We start from the raw sequence: 21,051 nt of genomic DNA on the forward strand, positions 1-21,051 counted from the left end.
TCAATGGGAGACGGGGCGGGGGGGGGGGGTGTGGAAGGGTTTCAGGGCTGAATGGTTAAAATAGTAATTTTTGCAAATCCAGCAGCAAGACAGGCTCAGTTGACCTCACAGAGCTGATCCACTTACTGCTCTCCTGTGCCCTTGCTTAAGGATTGCAAAACCAGAAAAGTATTGAGGAGCTGGGAGAACAAAATGCCCCAAGGGTGCAGCCCTGATCTCATGTGCCCACTCAAACCTGAGGAAAATCCTGCTGATTTCAGTCAGGTTTATGTCAGCCCCTTAGGAGATCGCATTCAAAATTAATGAACTTGTTGTCTGATAGACTTATATTACATTGGGAACTTTACCACTGTAATTGCAGACAGCTGTTTGCCATCTTCTTTAGAGATGAACATCCTCCAGCCATTGAGTGGACAGCTGTTACATTGCCTTTAGACATGACCAGTAACTTCTGGATGGGAGGCACTGACTTGCTGCTTGAAATTCTCAAACCAGATAATATTCTCTTTAAGATTCAGGTAAATATATTCCCATTCAGATTATACCTACATTCATTGTACTTTAGGTTTTGAAATTTCCTCCCATTTCTAAAACAAAATACTTTCATATTTCCAGGGGTTAAAGTATCTTCCTGCCACCACCTTGCTTCTAAACCTTTTTTTACTCTTAAGCATGTGATTTTTCCATGCTGTGAATTTTGCAGCTTGAGCTCAAATCCCAATGTTTTGGCAACACTCCTTTCTGTATCTGAGGGAATCCAGGCTGCAATACCACTCAAAACTCCTAGTTTTACAGACTACTTTACACCTCTGTAGAGCAACCCTGTATTTCAGTATCCCTGTTCTCTTGAAATCCACTGAGGTGGCAAACACTACAGTGTGTTACAGCTGCTACAATTCAGCAGAGCCATGGTTGGCTGGTGTAGGAAATTACTTTTGGTCTGAGCAGGTGCAGGGCACATGATGACTTTTAGCAATGGAGCTGTGTGCACTGAATAAAACTGGCCCTTGGAGGCCACCTGGAATTAAGAATAATGCGTTCTATTTTATTCTAATAATTGGGTTAGAGGTAGGATGCTGTGTGCAGTAATTTGTGTTTTTCTAGCCTGAGTGATGCAGGATTTTGTTAATCAGGGGATGTGATCTAGCAAGAAGTTTGTTTGTCTGTGAAATAACCAGTTTTGGTACTGGACTCATAGAAAGGCTGGTTGGAGGGGGCTCCTTGAAGTCCAGTTTGTCCATATTTCATGGCTTCTTCCTCATTTCCCTGAGGATCCTCTAGGACCTGTCTCGTCCTCTTTATTCCAAACCATCAGCATTATCATTGCAGTAATTAATAGTTGCCACCAGCCTCTTCACCTGTCTTCCTTCTCTACTAGTCCTATCCCTGCTCTCATGTCATAGTCCTTCTTCTTTTGTCCCTCATTTCTCATTAGCACAGCTTTTTCTTTACAGACACCTTCTTGTCCTGCCTATTTCCTTTTCTCTATTTGTTCCTTTCTCCCTCTCTGTCTCTCTCTACATTTCAATTGACTTACTAGAATAGACTTTAAAAAAAAAAAAAAAGTGAGAGAAGAAAAGGACTTATCTGCTTCCAGGGGATGGATGAGGAACAGACTTCCTAACTCCACAGAGAAGTATCCTCACATGTGCAAGCGTGGGGAAGTTCAGTGATCTTTTGGCATAAGCAGAGTCTTCAGAGCTTCTTGTGACCATCTTCTGGTGAAATGCTGCCCTTGCTTTTCTCCTGAGATAGGAAGGCTGTGTGGCTGATGCCACTGGGCTTCTGGGCATATCACCTTAACAAGTGATGCTATAGGCATTCAGCAGGCACCTCAGAAACAAGGGGCAGCCTCAGAAGATGTCCCGAGGCACAGCTTGGCTGCCATGTGCACTCAGGAGAGGAACTGTGGATCTATCCTAGCTCTTTACCATCCCCTTCCAACCATGTCATTGGTGATTGCTTCCACTGTCCTCCCTTTCCTGGCGCATGCTTGCTCTGAGCATTCCCTGTGTCTTGGTGTTTCCAAAGCAATCTGTAGAAGATACAGCCCTGGAGTAGAGGTTGATTCCAGCACTGCTTGGACAGGAGATGTTCTCTGTTGAGGGCAGAGCTGTAGAGTCCTTGGGAAGGACACAGCACATCAGGGTGGCCATTCTGAAAATAGCTGCATGTACTTACCATGGTGGCCTCAAGCTTCTCTCTTGAACAAAGGGAAGACACTACACAGGAACCTTACAGTCATGTTTGGTAAACAATTTTTGCTGTTTAACGCCATAAATAAATGATAAGTTGAAGTGCTAACACATTGTGCGATGCATGCTGACCCTGGTCCTTTGTTCAAATCTCCTTATGTGAAGTCTTGGCCTCTGATGTGTAAAGAGAAGACAAAAGTTTACTGTGTAAGGCCCTGAGATTGTGACAAGAAAGTAAGAGTTTTTATTATAGCAAACAAATGAGAAAGGTGAATTTCACAATGTGTTACAAATGAAGAGAGGAAAGGAAAAGATTACCAAGAGTCATTAATTTTCTTTTTTTATTATGTATATTTTCATTAGAAAACAATCTTGAACACCCAGGAATAGTTTTCTAATAAACGTAAGCTCATGAAGAGCACTTGGAAGTTTCCATTCTGGGTTCAGGAGAATGACAGGACAGTAACACAGTTGACATGGTCATTCCTCTTAGTCAGCCCCTCCCTTGTGGCTGATTTTTCCTTACATTGCAGCATTCCCTTCCCCGTGCTTCCTGCCCTGGACAAAACCACCCCCTCCCTCCCAACCCCACAGACATCTCTGTAGTAGTCTCACAGAGAGTATTCCTGCATGGACACACCATGGACTGATCTCAGCCCTCAGTGAACATAGTGATTTCTTGCAGGCCTGAATGAGGATCCCAGCTAGAGATCTGGGGGATCCATGCAGAGACACTGCTTCCTCTGCTGGGCAGACCCTGTAGTAGTGGAGGCCTTAGGAGTGATTTCGAAGGGACTCACATGTACAGATGCAAAATTTGCCCACTGGGGATGAAGATCCGGGGAAGTGCTCTTGCCAACCATGCTAGCTACCTCCATTCTTGCACTCAACCTCTCAGGGGCAAAAGTCCTGAAAGGATTGATGCATAGCTATGGGCTGGTTGTGCTTCTGGAATGAGGAAGATTACCTCCCCAGGCCTGGCCTGCATTGCCTTCAAAAGGGTTTGTTTATAATGGAGAGCTGATGTAAATGAGCCAAAAACACGAGGGAACAAGGCCATTTTGATTTACTACTGTATAAAGCTGACAAAGATTCTTGCTCTCCTGACATCAGAACAAGCCTCACCCAGGTCTACCACCATCTAAAATACAAGTGCTTTGTCCTTTGCCTTTGTTTTTGGCTCAGGTACATAATCCACTGTAGTCACCCTGAGGCTAAGAAACAAAAGATTCCCCATGCCATTATCCCACAGCTTGATAGCAGTGGAGGAGATGCTTGAAAGCGGTTGCTCTTCTGGATCAAGAAGTGAAACTCCATGAAAAAGGTTTCTGCTGGCCACATTAGTCTAGAGGGATGGGAGGAAGGTTTGTGTGCCTGTTAGCAAGGAGTAGAAGGGCTGTCCAGACTCACATCTCAGAGAAATGTTCTACCATTTGGTAGCAAAGAATCACTCCTTTCCAAAGGAAAGCCAAGATTATGAACTAGTGAGTGAAAAGGGAGGGGGAATACAATCTCTTAAGAACATAGGTACTAAGATAATCTGGTCAGAGAACATTTTTGTCTCTCTAGCAGGAAAAAAAGATCAGTTGGGTTAGAAGTCTGTTTGTCCTTACAGGAAAAAGAACCTCTATAAAGTGTAGTAGAAAAACTCCCAGAGAAGTGTGGCAGGCTGGATTTTAAAGGAAAGCTCTCCTGTGATGGAGACCAAAGAGCAGAGTAGCTCTCACCAACTTGAGCTGTGAAAGGATGAGACAGGTCACTTGCAGGGACACGATGGGCACATGCAACTTTTGTGATTATTAATATCATAACCTATATCAGCTGATCAAAGCTGCCCAACAGTGACTTGCTAACAAGAAGTGGTGATCCTGCCACAGAAGTGTGCAGCTGGAGGCAAACAGCCCGACGCCACCTATCCCATCCAGATGGGAGCTCTGGTCCTGTGGAGAAGGCTACACTCCAGGAAGTCTCCTTGAGCAGACTCGGTCACTGGGACTTTCTTGGAGCCATCAGGGAACTGAATGTGATGTCCTAATTCTGTTTGGCAAAGCACATTTTGATGCATAACATAAAGGAGCCTCTTCTCGTAGTACCTCTTCTCTACTGTTACTTGCTTCTTTGAGAGTTGGATATCAGAAGCCTCCTTTAATTTTCTCTCTCTCTTTTTTTTTTTTTTTAATTAAAAAAAAAAAAAAAAGGAGAATTATGGGAAAAATACTGGCAATGTGGCTTGGAAAAGAACTTGTCTGAGTTCTTGTCCCATTTAGAAATCCATCTCTTTTCAAGCAGTTGTGATGGCAGCTGTTTGTGCTTTTGCATCATTGTGCTTGTTTGAGTATGGCTCAAATAAGTTTAAGGGGTCTTTAGTCTGCTTCCTGCTGCTGGAGCTGAATGTCTGTTTTCCACATACTTGTCTTAATTAAATGCTATACAATAATGAGCATGAACCACAGATAGGGCAAGAGTACCATAACAGTATTTCCCTCTTCTGTCTTCTCTTTGCCTGAAGTCAAACTCTACGTCATATTTTCCACACAGCAACTCCCTATTTCCCGTCAAGACTTACTCAAAAATCAAGTATTGTTTTAGGCTTATTTAGGTTTTCTTCTCTTATGTTTTCAGGGTAAACATTTATAAATATATATGTATATGTTTACATATATATTATCTTACAATTCCAGTTCTGGAAGAGAAAACATCATTCTTTCATCAAAGAAGAAATTCACCCACTGACCTGGAGGTAATTTTAATAATGAACTAAGATAGTTTTTGATGTTTGTGTAAACAGCACAGAACTGTCAGATTCTGCTCTCTTTATCCAACATGATAGATATGAGATCAAAGACTGCCTGCAGTAACTGCTGCATGTCAGACTTGCATTATTGAGGGAAATATTCCTAGAGCCACGGGTCCATTGTTGCCAAATGGAGGAAACCAGTTGGTGTTTTCACCATATTTCCTTCAGCATGTAAGAAATGGCGAAGGTCAATGCAATAGGTTCCTACACTTGCTTGTCTTCGTGGGGTTCGAATGTCATTGTTTATCAGTTGAATGAATTTGCCTGTCTGGAAACACAAAGGATGTAAAAGACTTAAAAACTTGTCTGGGAGGAATTCTGTGTCTGCTTATGAGACCTTCAGGGCTAGAGTCAAGGGATGGCAGAGGGGATGAGGCATCTGTTGCCTCAGGAATACGAAGGAGCAGTCACAGGGGAGGTGACAGTGGAGGGGAGATCAGGATGCTCAGTCAGTAGTCACTAAGGCAATTGGACTGCTGACTGTTATCTCCAAGTGTTTGACCAACATAAAGAGGAAGAAGCAGCTCTTCTGACCATGCACTCTCACAAGGAGATGAGCAGGAATCCTGGTGGATGTATCACAGATTAGAAGTGTTGAAGGTGCAGCCTCATCCTACACTGAAGAGCACTAGTGTTTTCTTAGTCAAAATAACCTTTTTCTCTCAAGGAAATTGAAGCGAGGATGCTTGAGTGACTGACCACTACATGTGGACAGAGGATGCTTTTCAGAACTGGAAAATCTCCAGAATGGTCCTCCAGCTACAGCCATTGGCTCTAGTGTTTTACTGCTGCCAGATCAAGCGCTTTGAGAAGGGCCAGGGATCTGGCAGGCATGAGTAGTATTTTCCTGTTTCCCTGAGTGAAAACAGGACAGCTGACACTTCTCTTGACTAAAATATAAGCTGTTGACTTCCTCTTTCCTTGGGTTGCCCATTCCATCATAGTAAGGCAAAACAAGAACCCCTTCACTACCTTGCTTGGGAAACTACAACAGGGAACATACCAGATTTGTTTGAAAAACAGGCCATAGTTTTTAATGTTTTAAATTGGAAATCAAGTGTTAGCTGGCTATATGGGTTTTGCCAGCATTAGCGGTTTGTTTGTAGCAACCAATTAACAGCAGGCACTGAGACTGGCAAAGTAAATAAATATCAAAGACTGATGGTTAGGGAGTTTGTCTTACTGATACAAACTCTGAACAGTCCCTATGTTCTCTGGTGACCCTTGCACTAATGCATGTGCTTGACCCCTTGCAGGCACAGAGGAAGATGGTTTGAACTTGGCAGTATTTACCAAGAGACAGGACAGCAAGAATGGAAGAGCATGGAAGCTGGAGGCCAGCACTGATGTTTCAGTAGGCAAGAACAGCCTTGGCAACTGACACAGAGCAAAACACCTCTGAAGAGCATAACCAGAAAAGCATTACCAGAAAGACCTGTCAAAGCTGACAGAAAATCAGGGGACTGGCAGAAATCACAAAATTGAGCAGGAGCATACATACACGATTTCTGATGCTGACTGAACACAGTCCTCCACACTGACCACCCCCAAACAATGCTGGAGGATCACAAAGCCCAAGAACTGAGGGGTCTCCACAGTGATAGGACTCAGAATTTTCTCCACTGGGAGAAACAGCTGCCAAACTCTGCAAGCTTTGTTTGTCAGTGGAAGGTGATCTGACAGCTTTGTAAAAAGTACAAGAAACATCTCTTCAGGGACCCAGCAGACAAGACTAGAAGAGATGCCTCAGTAGCATAGCTCTGCCCCATCTCATCTATCTGCTAGAAATCACCCAATACACAACCTATTTTTCATGTCTCAGGAGCGTACTGTCTCCATTTGCACCTTTGAAAGTCCTGCATAGTAGCACAAAGGGGACGGCACGAGGGAGATGAGAGAACTGTGCTGTGGAAGGAAGAGATCCTCATCAGTATTTCTGCCATCAAAACTTTGAGGAGAAAAGAAAAAGGGAATCAAAACCCCAACCCCCACACTAAATTTGCACTTGTTCTCTCAGGCTGGCAGCCTAGAAGTTCGTAAACTCAGAAGTACCTTGTTCTGGAGTAAGCTGTTCTGAAAACAGTTTCCAATGGCTTCCCCCGAGTTTGCTTTGCTGGTGGCAGCCCTTCAGCTCCATGCTGGCACATGTATGAAGCTCTTCGAACAAGTTTTGACCTTCCTTTAGCCCCTCCGCCCATCAAACCAGCTAATGACATGCTTCGTATTGCACAGAACACATACAATTGACAAATTCATAGTGTTGTTTAAATATTAAACAGTCTAGACAGGCTTTTGAGTCTTACGCCGCTGTGAAAAGGCTCAGACCATGCCCATCTCTGAAACTGGGCTGCGGGATCATTTGCACAGTAAGACAGACAATAAGACTTGTATACATTGCCATGCAACAGAATAGACCCCAAACTGCCAGCCCTAAGTGGAAAGTTTATTTCTAAGCACAATATATGGAAAAAACAAACCAACAAACCCCACAGATATAGAAAACGTTGTAGCAAATCCCTGGTCAAGTAGGACTTTATGTCTGTCACTACCCTGCACCTCACAGCCGCTTAAAATGTCATGCAATGGAGGAGAGGGCACTCGGACGACAGCCTCCGCTTCGGGTCAAGGAGGGTCTCCAAGCAGGAGAAGGCCGATGGGACTCCCGCAGTGATTCAGACTGTAACCAGCAAAAGGGCAGCGCTGCTCACCCCCACCACACACCTCGTGACTACCGGTGGTAGACTTAGCACTTCAACAGGCTTTACCAACGTGGATTCTCACAACACCCCTGTGAGGTAGGTACGTATTGTTATTCCCCCTTTGCGTGGAGGGGGGACTGAGCCAAACAGCCCAAGGCTACAGAGTCAGTGGCAGAGCTGGAGTGAGAGTATGCAGAGTCCCATGTGCTCACAGTACACCACTCTTTCACAGCAAGTTGTGCTTCTGACCTCATCGAATTTTATCTGTTAGCCAAATTAGAGGAATTTGACTTCTCCATATTAAATGAGTGGAGGGCAGGGAGGGAAATGACATCATGGTTGACAGCTGTCCCTTCATCTCTGTATGCTTCCCCCTTCCCAAAAACACTATAATTACTCATCTGTTGGAATGAGGACAGCTCCCAGAACAGGCATAGGGGTGAGAGGCTGCTGTGTTTGCTTGCTCTGGCCAGGTTTCTCTCTACTGAAGCAATTCTTCCAGAGATCATTCATTCCAACACCTTCCTTCTGGGGGATAGTTACTTTCAGAGATGATTGGAATTGACCCTTCCCTCTCCCTCTGCCCACCACCATCTCTTTTCTCCCCTCTGCCAAAAGCACTCTTTGGTAGATAGTAAATCTGGTCAGACAAAGGTACACTGGCCTCAGAAACCATGCTGTTTCACACTGGTCCTCAGTAAGCTGGCTTTCTTGGATGGTGTTCCACCTCCCACATTCTCTGCCAGAGAAGTAAGTACCTGTTCTGTTGCATTCTGATATTTAAAGGGACACTGTCAAGTAATTGAGGTGAAAAATACGACCTTGCCTTAAGCTGCTAACCTCCATCTTCAGTGCTGCAGACTGGCTGCCGTGTTCAAACACAGAGGCTGAAGTTTGACACCCTCTCCAGTCCAGAATCACCTGACCTGTCACAACCTGGCTGCCAAAGGAGCTGGTAGCCCACGTTTGCCCTGTCTCCACAGGAGGTGCAAGAGGTGCTGGTATGATGGAGAGCAGCTGCATTCAGCCATTGTGCAACGCTGCTTGGCACTGCTGCTAAATGGATGCAGTTTGGCTGAAGACATCTTGATTTGGGAGGGAGCTGGGTTCAGGCTTGATCACTATGGGGTCATTGTTTTGTGATAGCTTTTGCTCCTCAATTAGCTAATCACTGTATTTCTAGGGTTCCTGCTCTTTTGCTTCCTCTGTGGCAGCTGCAAAATAACTCAACCCTGTAGAGTTGGGACATACCCTCCATAGAATGAGGACAGTCAGCAGGAAATCAGAAGTATGGATTTCCTCCTGTTGCAGAAGAAAGGTGGGAAGGAGAAGGACAGGGATGGTAAAAGGAATGTGGTGAGTGGAGAGAACCATACATGCCCAAATGGAAAAGGACAAGATCAGTAGGGAAAGAAATTTTATTTTCAAGCTTGTAAGAGAATATTACAAACAATGGAGAGTAAAAAAACCCAAACCCTAAAAACTATTTAAAAAGTACTTGACAGTGTCCCTTTAATATCCACAAATGAGTCAGCCATTGTGCATTGAAAGAGAATGTTCCTGAAGAGCAACCGATACCTTCGAGGATATATCCCAGAGAAGGAGACTTATTAGAAGTGCTACACAGTCAGTCAGCAACTGTGTTCCCTCTTCAGACTAACTCTCTTTTGGATGATGGAATGGAATAGACTCTGTAATAAACTAACAGACTGGATGTGAAAGGATCAGCCTACAAGACTGAGTGAAACTGTTGCAAATTAAGCAGCAGAGATACAGACACCAAAAAAAAAAGTACATCTCTAATGCATGAGTGTCTGAATCAGCAAGGGAGCAGTAACCCACCAAAGATGGGTCAGCTTCTTGTGATTAGAGTAAAATGGAAGGAAATTAACCTGGAATGTCTGCATGGAAAATGATGTGTGTGGGTGGCAAGGTCTGGATGCTGGATTTGGGGTTATGAAGGCATGAATCACACCAAGTACTTGTGCTTGAAACACCTGCGGAACGTTTGTACAAAATTTGCCAAAAATGCCTATACGTCAAATAAAGGTCATGGAGAGCCCTCCCCCCTCCCAGTTCTACCCTCACAAACCCCTTGTCAGGAACATTATGAAAAAAGCAGGCTTCTTGGTGAAATTTGGGTATGCCTGGATTTTGTTAAGATTTTCTTAGTGAGATGATTCGATCTCTCTTCTGTAAATCAATACTGAAAAATCCCCAGCCATTTCACTTCAGGTACCCCATGGTAAATCAAACAAGGCTCCAGTGACTCATGAAACAAAACAACTCATAGCCCTGGTTAACTGGAGTCTGGAAAATAAAAATACTCCAAATACTTTGTTCCCTTCCATGTTTTTATAAATCTCACACTATGTGTGTGTTTGTGTGCGCGTGTGTGTGTACGGGGGCTGTGCACAGAGCGTTACCTATTCCAGGTAATAGGATTTGTAAGACATGCTAAACCATCTGTTCCTCTGCTTCCCCAGAACTCTGCCTACTCAGTTTGTAGTCTGTATTGCACTTGTTTTGTTGGTTTTTTTGTGATTTGTGTTGTTATTTTTTTCTTTTTTTTTTTTTTTTTCTTTTTTTTTTTTAACAGGCTGGAAAACATTAACCTCTTTAGCATGAGTGTGCAGCTCTCCCTCCACCTGCTTTTTTCCTTAGCTGGCCAGGTGCCGCCTCTTATATCTTGTGCAGTTACTGAAAAAAGAAAAGGAGAGAAGGAAAAAAAAAAAAAGAAAAAAGAAAAGGAAAGAGAAAGAAAAAGGCACACCATGCTCCTCTGCTTTATGAGTTCTTTGTCTCCTCCGCTTCGTGTTAAGGCCTCCTGAATTCCTCGGCTCAGACCGTCGTGACCCTCATGACGAGCTCTCTGTTACTACTAGACTGACTCCTCTGTTCGTGAGGCCTCAGGTGGCTGAGTATATGCAGGATGGTATAAGCACAGTGGTGGTCAGAGAGGGTGCCTGTGGCATGGCCGGCAGCCCGTGCCCCGCTGTCGGCTGGAGCGGAGTTAGTGGCTGTACCACCAGTGGAGGATGAGTGGGTGGTTTGGGAGGAGGGGCGCTGATTTGTCCTGGTCCCTGTTTTTTGCTCCTCCATGTCCTTTGTTTTGTCATAGTTCAGCACTTTCCACTGCTGATTGACCGCCTGCCACCGTTTAAAAATCCGGTAAACCGAGGGCCCTTCGTGTATTATTAGACCTGGAGGGAAGGGGGAAAGAAATAAACATAAAACACAAACAAAACTTTAGAAAGAACCATAAACCTTCCCCAGCATCTTTCCCCAGTTAGCTGGTTAAGCTCAGCTCTCCAGCCAGTGCTTTCTCAATGATAAATCCTGTATTTTAATTACCGACAGGCACAGCACTGGTGCTCCTCCTCTGCTGGATCCCTTTTTCCCCTGAATTAAAGGGATTACAGTTTTATCTCAGCCATCGATAAAAGGATCGTAAACAGAGCACAGTGAGTTATGCTCTTACAGCAAGAGTATCTGTTTACCAACAAATGCCCAAGGTTTCTCTCTCACTGGGCTAATTTTGCATGCTGCATAGGCATGATTCACCGGGCTCAGGCGTGTGTTTGGAGGGGGTGTAACTGCAGCTGATGTGTCAGTGACGGCTGCTGCACCAGCGCCGTGTGTGTGCACAGCTCGTGTCTTTCCCCACACACACAGCAGCAGAGCAGACACACCTGTGGAGGCCAGAGGCAGCAACTGAGTGGAAAATGAGGTCTGTCTATACCTGTAAGTGGCTTGTTATCCAAGGCAAAGTTCTGCTTATCTGCAGAGCCATACTTCGTTGAACGTCACTGCCTCCTTTCAAGGGGGAGCTCCCAGTGTGTGCAGAGCTTGCAGGCAGTGCCTGCGTCCTGCTGCCCACCCACATACACAGGGCTGATGCCTGGGGATGGCTCTGGGCTGTAGGACATGGCACTGCTAATGGTCTCTGTGCTCCTAAGAGAAGGAGCAGCTCAGGCCCCTCAGTAACCCAGCAGGTATCTCACCTCCCAGCTGTCTCCATCATCCTCCCCACCCCTGCATGAGGACTAAGGAATTAAATAATTTTAGTTGTTTGGCTGATGACAGTACTTGAGTATTAAGCTCTGCTATTACTGTTGCAGTTGCCAGACTCTGGCTAGACCCTGTGGAAGCACTAGGTCTAGCAGTGACTGCAACATAGGTCTTCTTCTCCACTGAGGCTGGAGGAAGCTGCAACATCTCCTGTTGACTGGCTTAGCTGGCACACAGTAATATATCTCACAAGCTTTGCTAGAGAATGGGATTTATGTGGAATGAGGGGAGTCTGACACTCAGACCCTGCTTTGCAGCCATCTGTTTCTTAGGAAAGTGCCTTTGTGTCCCATGTAACTGAAGCCAGACCAGCAGGCAGGACTGGGTGAGTTATCACATGGATGGCTTCATTGTCCTTAATGATGAAGGCTTCACCATACTGGGTCAGGATCAAGATTATCAAAAACTTTTCTAAGAAGAGTAGCTCTCTTTCCTTCCCATTGCAAGCATAAAAATACTAGAACAAGACTCACAAGAATCAAACCCATGCCTAAACAAAGGGGCTGACTTGACTGACAATCTGATGATGGGCACCTCAGAATAAAGTGGTTTCCAGCTATTCCTGATTAATCAAATGTTACAGCTTTACCCACTACCTACCTTTTCCAGATAGTTCTAGTTTCTGATGGCAGATAATGACTGGAGAAAACCTGTGCCATATCAGACCCCAAAATATCTGAAGGTCATCTTACCCTTAGGGCTGATCTCCCCATTACTCACTGATGGGATGCAGCCACTTGGTTTCTTAGGCTCAGCCTCTGATGTTAAGAGAGTTTAAATCACTGCTTCAGTACAGAGTGAGTTTCCAGCCTCCCTGGTTCTAAGCATAACTAGGAGCCCTGCTGATGATCACAGATAAGTTTCAGGGGGACTGACATTCATTGAAATGGGATGCTGAGCCTGCTCACTGGCTGTAGAAGTAACTCCGTTGGACAGCTTATATACAGATCTGATTGTTTTGGGATGGGGAATGGTGTAGGGCCCTACAGTATGAGAGAGCTCTACCCTCTGGTTCCCACAGGTCACTGAGATTGCACAGTGCTGCTGGCTTTTTATAACCAGACCCCATGATGTCGTAATAAAAAATGTGGGGTTTCCCCTCTGCTTTGAAACATGGTTGAGAATTCTGACGTGGTCTGATCAAAGCATCAACCATAAAAAGCAGGACTTAGGGAAAGCCTGCAGATCCAGCCAAGAAGACAGATCTTTGAAGCATGCCTGAAGTGGATCAGCCCACAACAAGGGACATTAGACATACATTTAAATGAGCTGTCTGATCGCTAATGAATGCAATTCCACTCTGATCAATGTTTCTCCGTGTTTCTCAGAGACCACTTTAAGCCTGGGATATAAGAGCCAAAATCAAATGTTTTCTCTTTGGCTGTAGAACATTCTCCATAGAATCAAATCCATTCTACAAAGTATTAAACACCAAGCCAGGATTGTAAATCTATTCTTAATTACCTTATCACAAATATTTAATGCGCGCCTGATTCAAGAGGGCTGTTTATAAAATTCTTGTTTGTTTGCCTTCTAATTATAAATGTTTATGATCTTATGCAATTAACTGTGTGATGCTGATGGATGGGTTGCTGAGTCAACTGAGCAGCTGTTTTCTTAGATAGTTTTGGTTTCCAAATATTTATAAAAGTACAAAATAACTTGTTTTCATCTGTATTTACTGGGCTCTAAATTACTTATCGATTTCCCAGTGTCAAGCTCAGGAAGCTGTAAAATTAAGAAGGAACCAAGTGGAGGGGTGGGCATGGAAGCGGAAGTAACAGTGATTCATTTACAAGAGGAAGTGCCAAGAGTAAGCAAGAGTCTGCCAGTTAATATCAAGCTGCAGGATGCTTAATGCTCTCATTGAAACAAATTTTGTCTGCCTCAGATAAATTAGGATTGGAATTCCTACATTCAGCTCTATGCATCCCTTAACAAAAACATCCTCCCTCAAGAGTGATTCTGGCTGACAGAGGTGAAATGTTCAATTTAAAGGCCAGAATTCAGTGGGAAGTCCTTTAGGAAGGACTGTATTCAACTTGAGGTGTCCATTTAGAAGCAATTATTCCATAAGCCATATTCTCTGTGCGAGTGTGTAGGATTGCAGGTTGGTGTGAACACGTCTCTGTGCAGTCCTCAACACAGAAATGTCTATATCAGAGTTTCAGATGGATTCTGGGAGTGTCCTGGTCCTTTTCTATTCCTTCCCATTTTATCTTGCCCTCATCTGCTTCACAAAATCTGCTTTCGGTGGATCCTCTGTGAAAACCAGCTTCTTCAGAAGGAATTTTTCTGTGAGTTGTACACAAAACCTGTTAGTCCAGATTGTTGCCTGCTTCATGAAATCCCTAGTTTGTAGTGCTGGTGAAGTGAAACTCCCATGGAATGTGGGCACTCATGATGTGCTGCTCTCATTCCCATTTTCTCATGGAGAGACCTTGCTGGACCAGCATTGGATGAAATTCTTTCATCTGAAAACTGCTGAAAGCTGGACTCTCTTGGGATTAGAGGAGACAGAGGTGCATTGGGACAGTGGGCTTGTAAGAGAACTGATCAAGAGAAAGGTCCTAAGCCCAAGGGCCAGAAGGGCTGCTGGAAGAACACTGGCAGATGTAACAAGGGAATTGTGTTTGTCTCTAGATGGCGAAGCAGGGATCAGTTTCTGTACCACCATCCTGTGAGATTAACTCAGGGGGTTGTAAGCCTCCAATTTAAAGTAACTTTGGAGCAGCAGTTTCCCAGAAATGACATGCACTGAACTCCTGAATGTGGTCAGCCTCTGCCACCAAGAGGTATTTTCCCCAGAACTTTCAGCTTCTAATTAACCTTCCTCTTATTCCAACACTTGTCATGAATTTTCTTGAAAGAAGCAGGTAAATTTTTGGGGCAGAAACTATTTCACCTGTTTGCCAGTAAAGAAAACCACCAAAACAGGGCTTCTGCTGACAGTGAGTGGCACATCACCCCTGCACTGACACTCATACTATTGACAGGAGCAAAAATCACAGTCCATTCCAGCCAGTTACCTTCTCAAGAAGGCCCTGTCCTGTCACCTCTTGTTTCCACCTTCAGCTGGACTTTGCATCTTTTTTTTCCTTTTCAAATGCAGTTTCATCTCAGCCAGGCAGCTTCAGCCTGTTTCTGTTGCTTTCATTATTGGATGTCAGGGGAAGATTATGGCAGCTGTGATCAAAGCTTAATGTTTGCCTCCACAGCAGTCATGACTCAGGCCAAGGTAAACCAAGCTTTCTGGGAGATGACACTTTATTTTCCAGGCTTTCTCACTATTGACATCACTGCATACACAAACCCTTCCCTCCCTTTTTGTGAATTCTTTAATCTTTTGTGACAATCTCAAATTTCTGCACTTTCGTTTCCAAAGCTCCGCCAGCTCAGCCCTCACTTATCCTTTTTTCCCTTAATCTTACCCTATTTGCTCCATCTTTAGTTGCCTTTTATCTTGTCCTAAGAACAGGAAAGTGGTTGATTATAAACCAGGGAAAGAGAGCCAGAAGGATCTGTTGAGGAAATATAGGGTTGGAAAGGGGTACGTAGTTTCTGGCGTCTCTCACCATTGTGCCCAGGTCAGCTCCAGCTGAATGTGACAAGTTCTCTGAACAGCTTGGCCTACTTAGATGCTCCTGTGGCTGACACTCAAGGCTGCAGAGCTGTGTTCTTCAGGAAATGGGCAAGAGGGTGAACCAAGGACCAGGAGAGGAGTTTTGTAAACAATGTCATGGCATCAGTGTGACTCTGCACTTGGGCTGATTTGGAGGAAAGCTGTGAACCTCAGAGCTGACCAGGCTGGGTATGAGGTAATGTCCTTCTCCTCGATTCTGTTCATCATCTCCAGAACCTCTTCATTTCATCCCCCTTTTCCTGCACCCCAGCAGGGTGCAGTCCCCACGGCAGAGAGGGGCAGAATCAGCACTGTAACACCCCACCTGTCTATTTCCTGGTGAAATAAACTGGTATGTCACTGTCTTCAGCAGTGTCTGGTCCAGCTTGCGTTTGGGATTCTAATTTCTCATTCCTAAGGTTAATGCTTTACACTTCTCTTTATTCAATTACATCTTGTTGATTCCTCCAATTTGCCAAGATAATTTCAAATTTCAAATGCTGATCTGATCCTCCAAAGTGCTTGCAGCCTTTCCAAGCTTGGTGTCATCTGTGAATTTTATAACAGCACATCCTATTTAATTATCATAGTCATTAATAAAAATATTGAAGAGAGCAGAGTTCAAAAGACTCTCTATTTGAAATGTGTTTCCAATGTACAGCACACCACTGAGAACCACTGAGAAAGAACTTTCTCCATTGGCTGTACTTCTGCATTATAGTTGTTTAATCTAGAGCATGCTTCTCTGGTAGGAGAATCCAAAGGCAAAGCACCAAGAGCATTGCCCAAGTCACACCATATTAAACTAATGACTTCCTCCTCAGCCCTTCCAAATTACATCTGGTTATACTCCTGTGCTCACCAATTGGTTAGCTAAAAAATATTCAGTATCTTTCTCTGAATCAGTTAAGCTGATTTGCCCTTCATTTCCTTGATCCTCAGTGCCTCCCTTCATTATCCAACAGAGATTACATTTAAAGCTAGGTACTCTGCTTGCATTTCCCCAGCTGCCTGACACCTCCTGCATCCTCCTCAACTTCCTGATGATGAAATGCTCATGGGTCAGCCATTGTTCCTGCAGCTTCCTCTGAAGTTCATTAGGACATGCTGACACGGACAGAGCTAACCCACTTGAATATTTTTGAGATTGTTCTTTTCTGTTTCTGTCCTGGGCTCCTCTCTCCTCATTAAAATTATTTTAGTTGAGTTTTGAGGACTGAAACAAAGGCAATATTTAACTATTTGGCTCTTGGTTATCAAATACTTTTTGAGCTCTTAGATTTGCATTGCTCTTCTTCATGTATGCTTATAGACCCAGGTTTTTTTGCCTTTTGAATCTCTGGATGGTCATCTCGGGGCTCAACTCTAACAGCACCCCATGCCTGTGTGATTTCTAGAGACTTTTCATTTGTTAAAGGTTATACTTTCTGCCTTTTGTGTGATTGCAGCTTCTGATTTTGGGTCCTCAAAGGGTTCCTGATGCAGCCTCTGTGCTCTCTTCCCACGCTTCTGAGCTTCCCCCTGCACAGGCACAGTATCATCCCTTTTGGCAGCTGTGAGCTGTTCACAGCTCTTTTATCCTTCAGATTCTCTTCCCAAGAGACACCCGCTGCTCTGCTCCCCTGGGGCTGCTGCTGCTTCTTTTCTGGAGTCCATTATCCTCACAACTTACTTTTCTTCAGTTCTGGAATGCTTTCATTAAAACAGTTGCTTCCCATACGAACTACTGGTACATTCAAATTTTCAGGGAGCCTTTGCTTTCTGGGGAGATGAAATAGGAAGTATAGATTCCTTCAAAACTGTTGTCTCCACTCTCCAAAATATAGTTTATGTCCCCAGAATGTTTCAAGAGCTGAACAGTCTACCATGCATACAGGAGTAGTTCATAATGGTTAGTCTGGAACATATGGTGCTTTTAGACATTTCTGGAAGCTGCAAGGCACTGGACCAGAGATCAGGATTTCTCCAGTCCACAAGACTTCCAGCAAAGGTCTGCTCTGAATAGTGCTGGAACTGTACTAGGAGGGTGTGCAAACTTAGCAATTGCCAGCATTGAATGAGATAAATTGAAAATGTATTCATAATGATTAGAGATTCAGTGAATGCTTAACATATGGAAAAATAATTAGCTGATTATAATCAGGCATTTTCTTATCAATCATTCTCAATGCACATTTTTTTTAATGTCTAAAGAGCTGATTATGTGTGAGTCAGAACTGTGTTTTGGCTCAGCAGAACTGGGATGTCTGCATAGCTGGGCTCTGTTGAGTGCTGTTATCACTGGATGACATGGCCACCATGGAACCCATGGATCTGGGGAAGACAAAACAGTGCTTTTACCGTAGTGAGGTTTCACTGTCACAAGGCTTTCCCAGTAGTGGGATGCCATGCTTGGATCTCCTGGGCCACAGGGACATGACTCCAGCAAAACTGAACTTGAGCCCCTCAGCGACTGATACCTCCATAGCCAGGGAAGAGCTCCCACCAGCGTACACAGAGAAGCTGTTCCCAGTCTTGAGGAAGTATTTGGTGGAGGTTTAGACTCTTCCATTTTGGGTCACTACAGCAAAAACAAGCTGGCCCATAACATTCAACTGCTGACTGACCAGAACACCTTGTGTTTGTTATAGTTCGTTTCTCCTCATTCAAAGGCGGATGTGCCTCAGAGCTTCCTCAGCCCTGCTCAGCCATGTTCTCCACAACACATGGGCTGGGCTCTGTAGGGCTGAGCTGGTAAGACCCAAAATGAGGAAACACTGACAAAATTAAGGAGCTGAGAAGAGGTGTCCAAAGGAAACGAAATTTCATTTCATTCAGCACTCCCACATGGTTTGTTTGCAATGGGAAAATAATACCAGCTGTCCGGCAGAGATGTGACAGAGGAGCTGGACTGACTGCTGGAGTTGCAAACAGCAACACCATGGCCCTGGAGATGGCCACAGTACTTCCAGCTGTAAACACAAAAGCTACCAACCACCACAACTCCCTCCTCCTGCACTGCACAGACCAGCATTTCTTTACCCCTTGCCTCAAGACAGTGATAAAAACCACCCTAAACCAAAACAAGAAGTAACAGTGAAAATAGGTAAAATGATACCCAAAGAAATCCTTGCTCAGGCAGTAGATAAAGCATAAACCGAAATACTCCTATAAATTCATCTGGCTGTGGACAGCTACAGCAAAGTGGAAGTTGTGCCCTAAAGGGCTCTTGATATTCCTGTGGTATTTAATTCACAGGGCATGATAAAGCAGAGGATTAAAGGGCAGTCTGTAGTTATGCAGGCAGCAATAAATGATACTCTTCTTGGAAAAAGCAAGCAAATAAATAGAGATGGGAGCTCCACCAACAGAACAACCCCTTCCTTCTGAATCATGACTCTCCAGCACCATTCCCCACTTGTGTGTCTACCCATAGCTGTGCCATGACAGGAGGGATAGGGCTTGGAGGCAGCACTCATATACCCTCTTGCTCTCTTAAAGTTTCCCCTCCTTGCTTTGTAGCTAGGACTAGGTAGATCCTCTAGGAACCTTTTTTTTTTTTCTCTGAATTTAAAATGGATATAACAGCAACATGCCACATTTTGAAAAGGCTTTGTTCAAGAGGTGAAAGACACTCATTGTGTGCATGACAGATACTGCAAGGTCTTTAAAAGAAGGGAGTAAATAATAATTTTGAGTTAGGTTGAACAGAGCACTGGTCCCTAGGTGATTTTATGGGTCATTCCTACCTTCAGATTCCCAGACATTGCCTACAGAAGTCCCTGGAGCTGAATACTCATGGTGAGGAGAGAAAAAGCATGTAGCTTCCACTTCATTCTGTCTGCATGATGGAAACCATTCCTCCAGGTCTGGGTCCTGAAGCTTCCTATGCCACAGCTAATGTTACTCTGACCAAAGCACTGCCTGGGCAGTCATGCAGATCCTCAGACATTCCAGGGACAGTCCCTTAAAAGGAAAGCTGGACAACACCACTGTGCTTTGCAGGGCTTGGGAATCTACCTTCACACTTGCCTGGAGCAAAACCTGAAAAAGTCACATTGTTTCCCAAAATGGAAGAATACACGTGTATTTGCAGACAGGTTAAAATGTTTCATTTGGAATTGATTTTTTTTTTTAAATGTTGTATTCCAAATTCTGACACTGAATTTGAAATACTCAGCATGAGCAGTCATCTCTAAATGTTAAAGCAAAATGCTTTGTTCAAGAATGATCAAAACATGACATTTGCTTATTGAAGGTAGAACTAATGCCTCCCTCTTTGCTTTTATTAGCAAATGAAATTCTGTAAGGAAAAATGAGAATAGTTTCACAATTTTTTTATTTTCTAAGGGATACAGGTCCTGTCTGAACCCAATTCCTCCAGACTATTCCAGTTACCTTCCAATTGCTCTTTCACTAAGAGAAATAGGAACCAATCAGGAGAGACACAAAGGTGAGTACAGATCATCCTTGCCATCCCCTAGGGTAATTTAGGGCACATAACTTTAGATGCCTCTGATGTCACATGTTGGCATGTGCATTGTGATTGCTTCTACTGCCTCACCGGAGTGAGATGTGGGTGTCTTTCCCCTTCAACATGCAGGAAGGCATCCCAAGGATGTGAGGCAGAAGGTGTTCATGGTGTGGTTTGGCCAGCCTTTTGTTGGGGTACGTGTTCCTGGGACACACCATGATGCAGCCACATCCTGTGCTGCTTTGTTCTCTACAACCATGAGGGAAAAGAAAAAAAAAAAAAAGGAAAAAAAAAAAAAAAAATCTTTCATTGCACACCCAGGATTTCTTAAAGATTTCAAAGAGCCTTTCACCTTGGGTGCTGCAGCCTCTCTCTGCTCCCTGACAATGCCCCCACAGGCCCTACCCCACCTTCTCCCCCGCAAAGGTCTTCACCTCTCCCACAGAGGCACTACTCAAAATAAATGAAGGTGGCAGAAGCCAAGAGGACAAGGGTTTTGTTATTTCTGACCTGTTACTAGCTAGGATCTCTAGGAAGGCAAAACATATTCTTTGCTTCTCTGCATATACAAGGGTCTTCCACCACAGCTGAAGACCTTTACGGTTGCAATATCCAGATGAGTGAATGCTGAGAGAGTCTGAGGGGCAGGTGAGGGTTTACCTGCACCTCTGGGATCTGCCAATGCTGAGCTCACAAGTATGAGAGCAGTGAAAGGAGCTGAGCATGGCTAAACCTGCAGCAAAGGTCTGGAGAAGAGCTTTGAAGTGCACAGAAAGGTTCTTGATGTGGTCGTGACTGAGCAGAATGAATTGTCCCACCTGGCATGGTATGGATATTGTGGATCCAGTCCTGCCATGGGGCAGAGGGGCTCAGGCTGTGGCTGTCGTTCGTGGGTCTTGGTGCAGGAAGAAAAGCATTGCCTCAGGGAGTAACTTTCAGGAAGAACTAAGTTTAGCAAATTAGCCCGTGGGCCTGTTTGCAACATTCTTCATTACAGCCTGTTGTATCTGGGTTGAAAGACGATTCTGTGGGTAGGTATCCATCATCAATCAGCCTCTAAGAGCTGATCCCAGAGCTTGATTAATGTGGCTTCACATTAATCTCTTCTTACCTCTGCTTCTGGCTCCCCACTGAGCTGAGGACACACCAGAAGCAGCCTCATCCACTATGCAGGGGGGGGACATTGTCTCATCTTTGACCGTGGAGTTGAATTC

At 44.4% G+C, this 21,051-nt stretch overlaps 1 protein-coding gene across 1 annotated transcript in view; it reads right to left on the reverse strand.

Moving 5' to 3' along the window:
- Window positions 1-10,349: 10,349 nt before the first annotated feature.
- The window catches only part of MARCHF4 (membrane associated ring-CH-type finger 4), a 95,500-nt gene continuing 84,798 nt past the window's right edge, over window positions 10,350-21,051 (reverse strand). The window contains 1 exon segment of the mRNA XM_040069908.2: window positions 10,350-10,894. Coding sequence (XP_039925842.1) covers window positions 10,533-10,894 — 362 coding nt within the window. The 3' untranslated portion in view covers window positions 10,350-10,532.

Source organism: Hirundo rustica, chromosome 7 (assembly GCF_015227805.2).
Source record: "Hirundo rustica isolate bHirRus1 chromosome 7, bHirRus1.pri.v3, whole genome shotgun sequence".
In the NCBI taxonomy this organism is placed as follows: domain Eukaryota; kingdom Metazoa; phylum Chordata; class Aves; order Passeriformes; family Hirundinidae; genus Hirundo; species Hirundo rustica.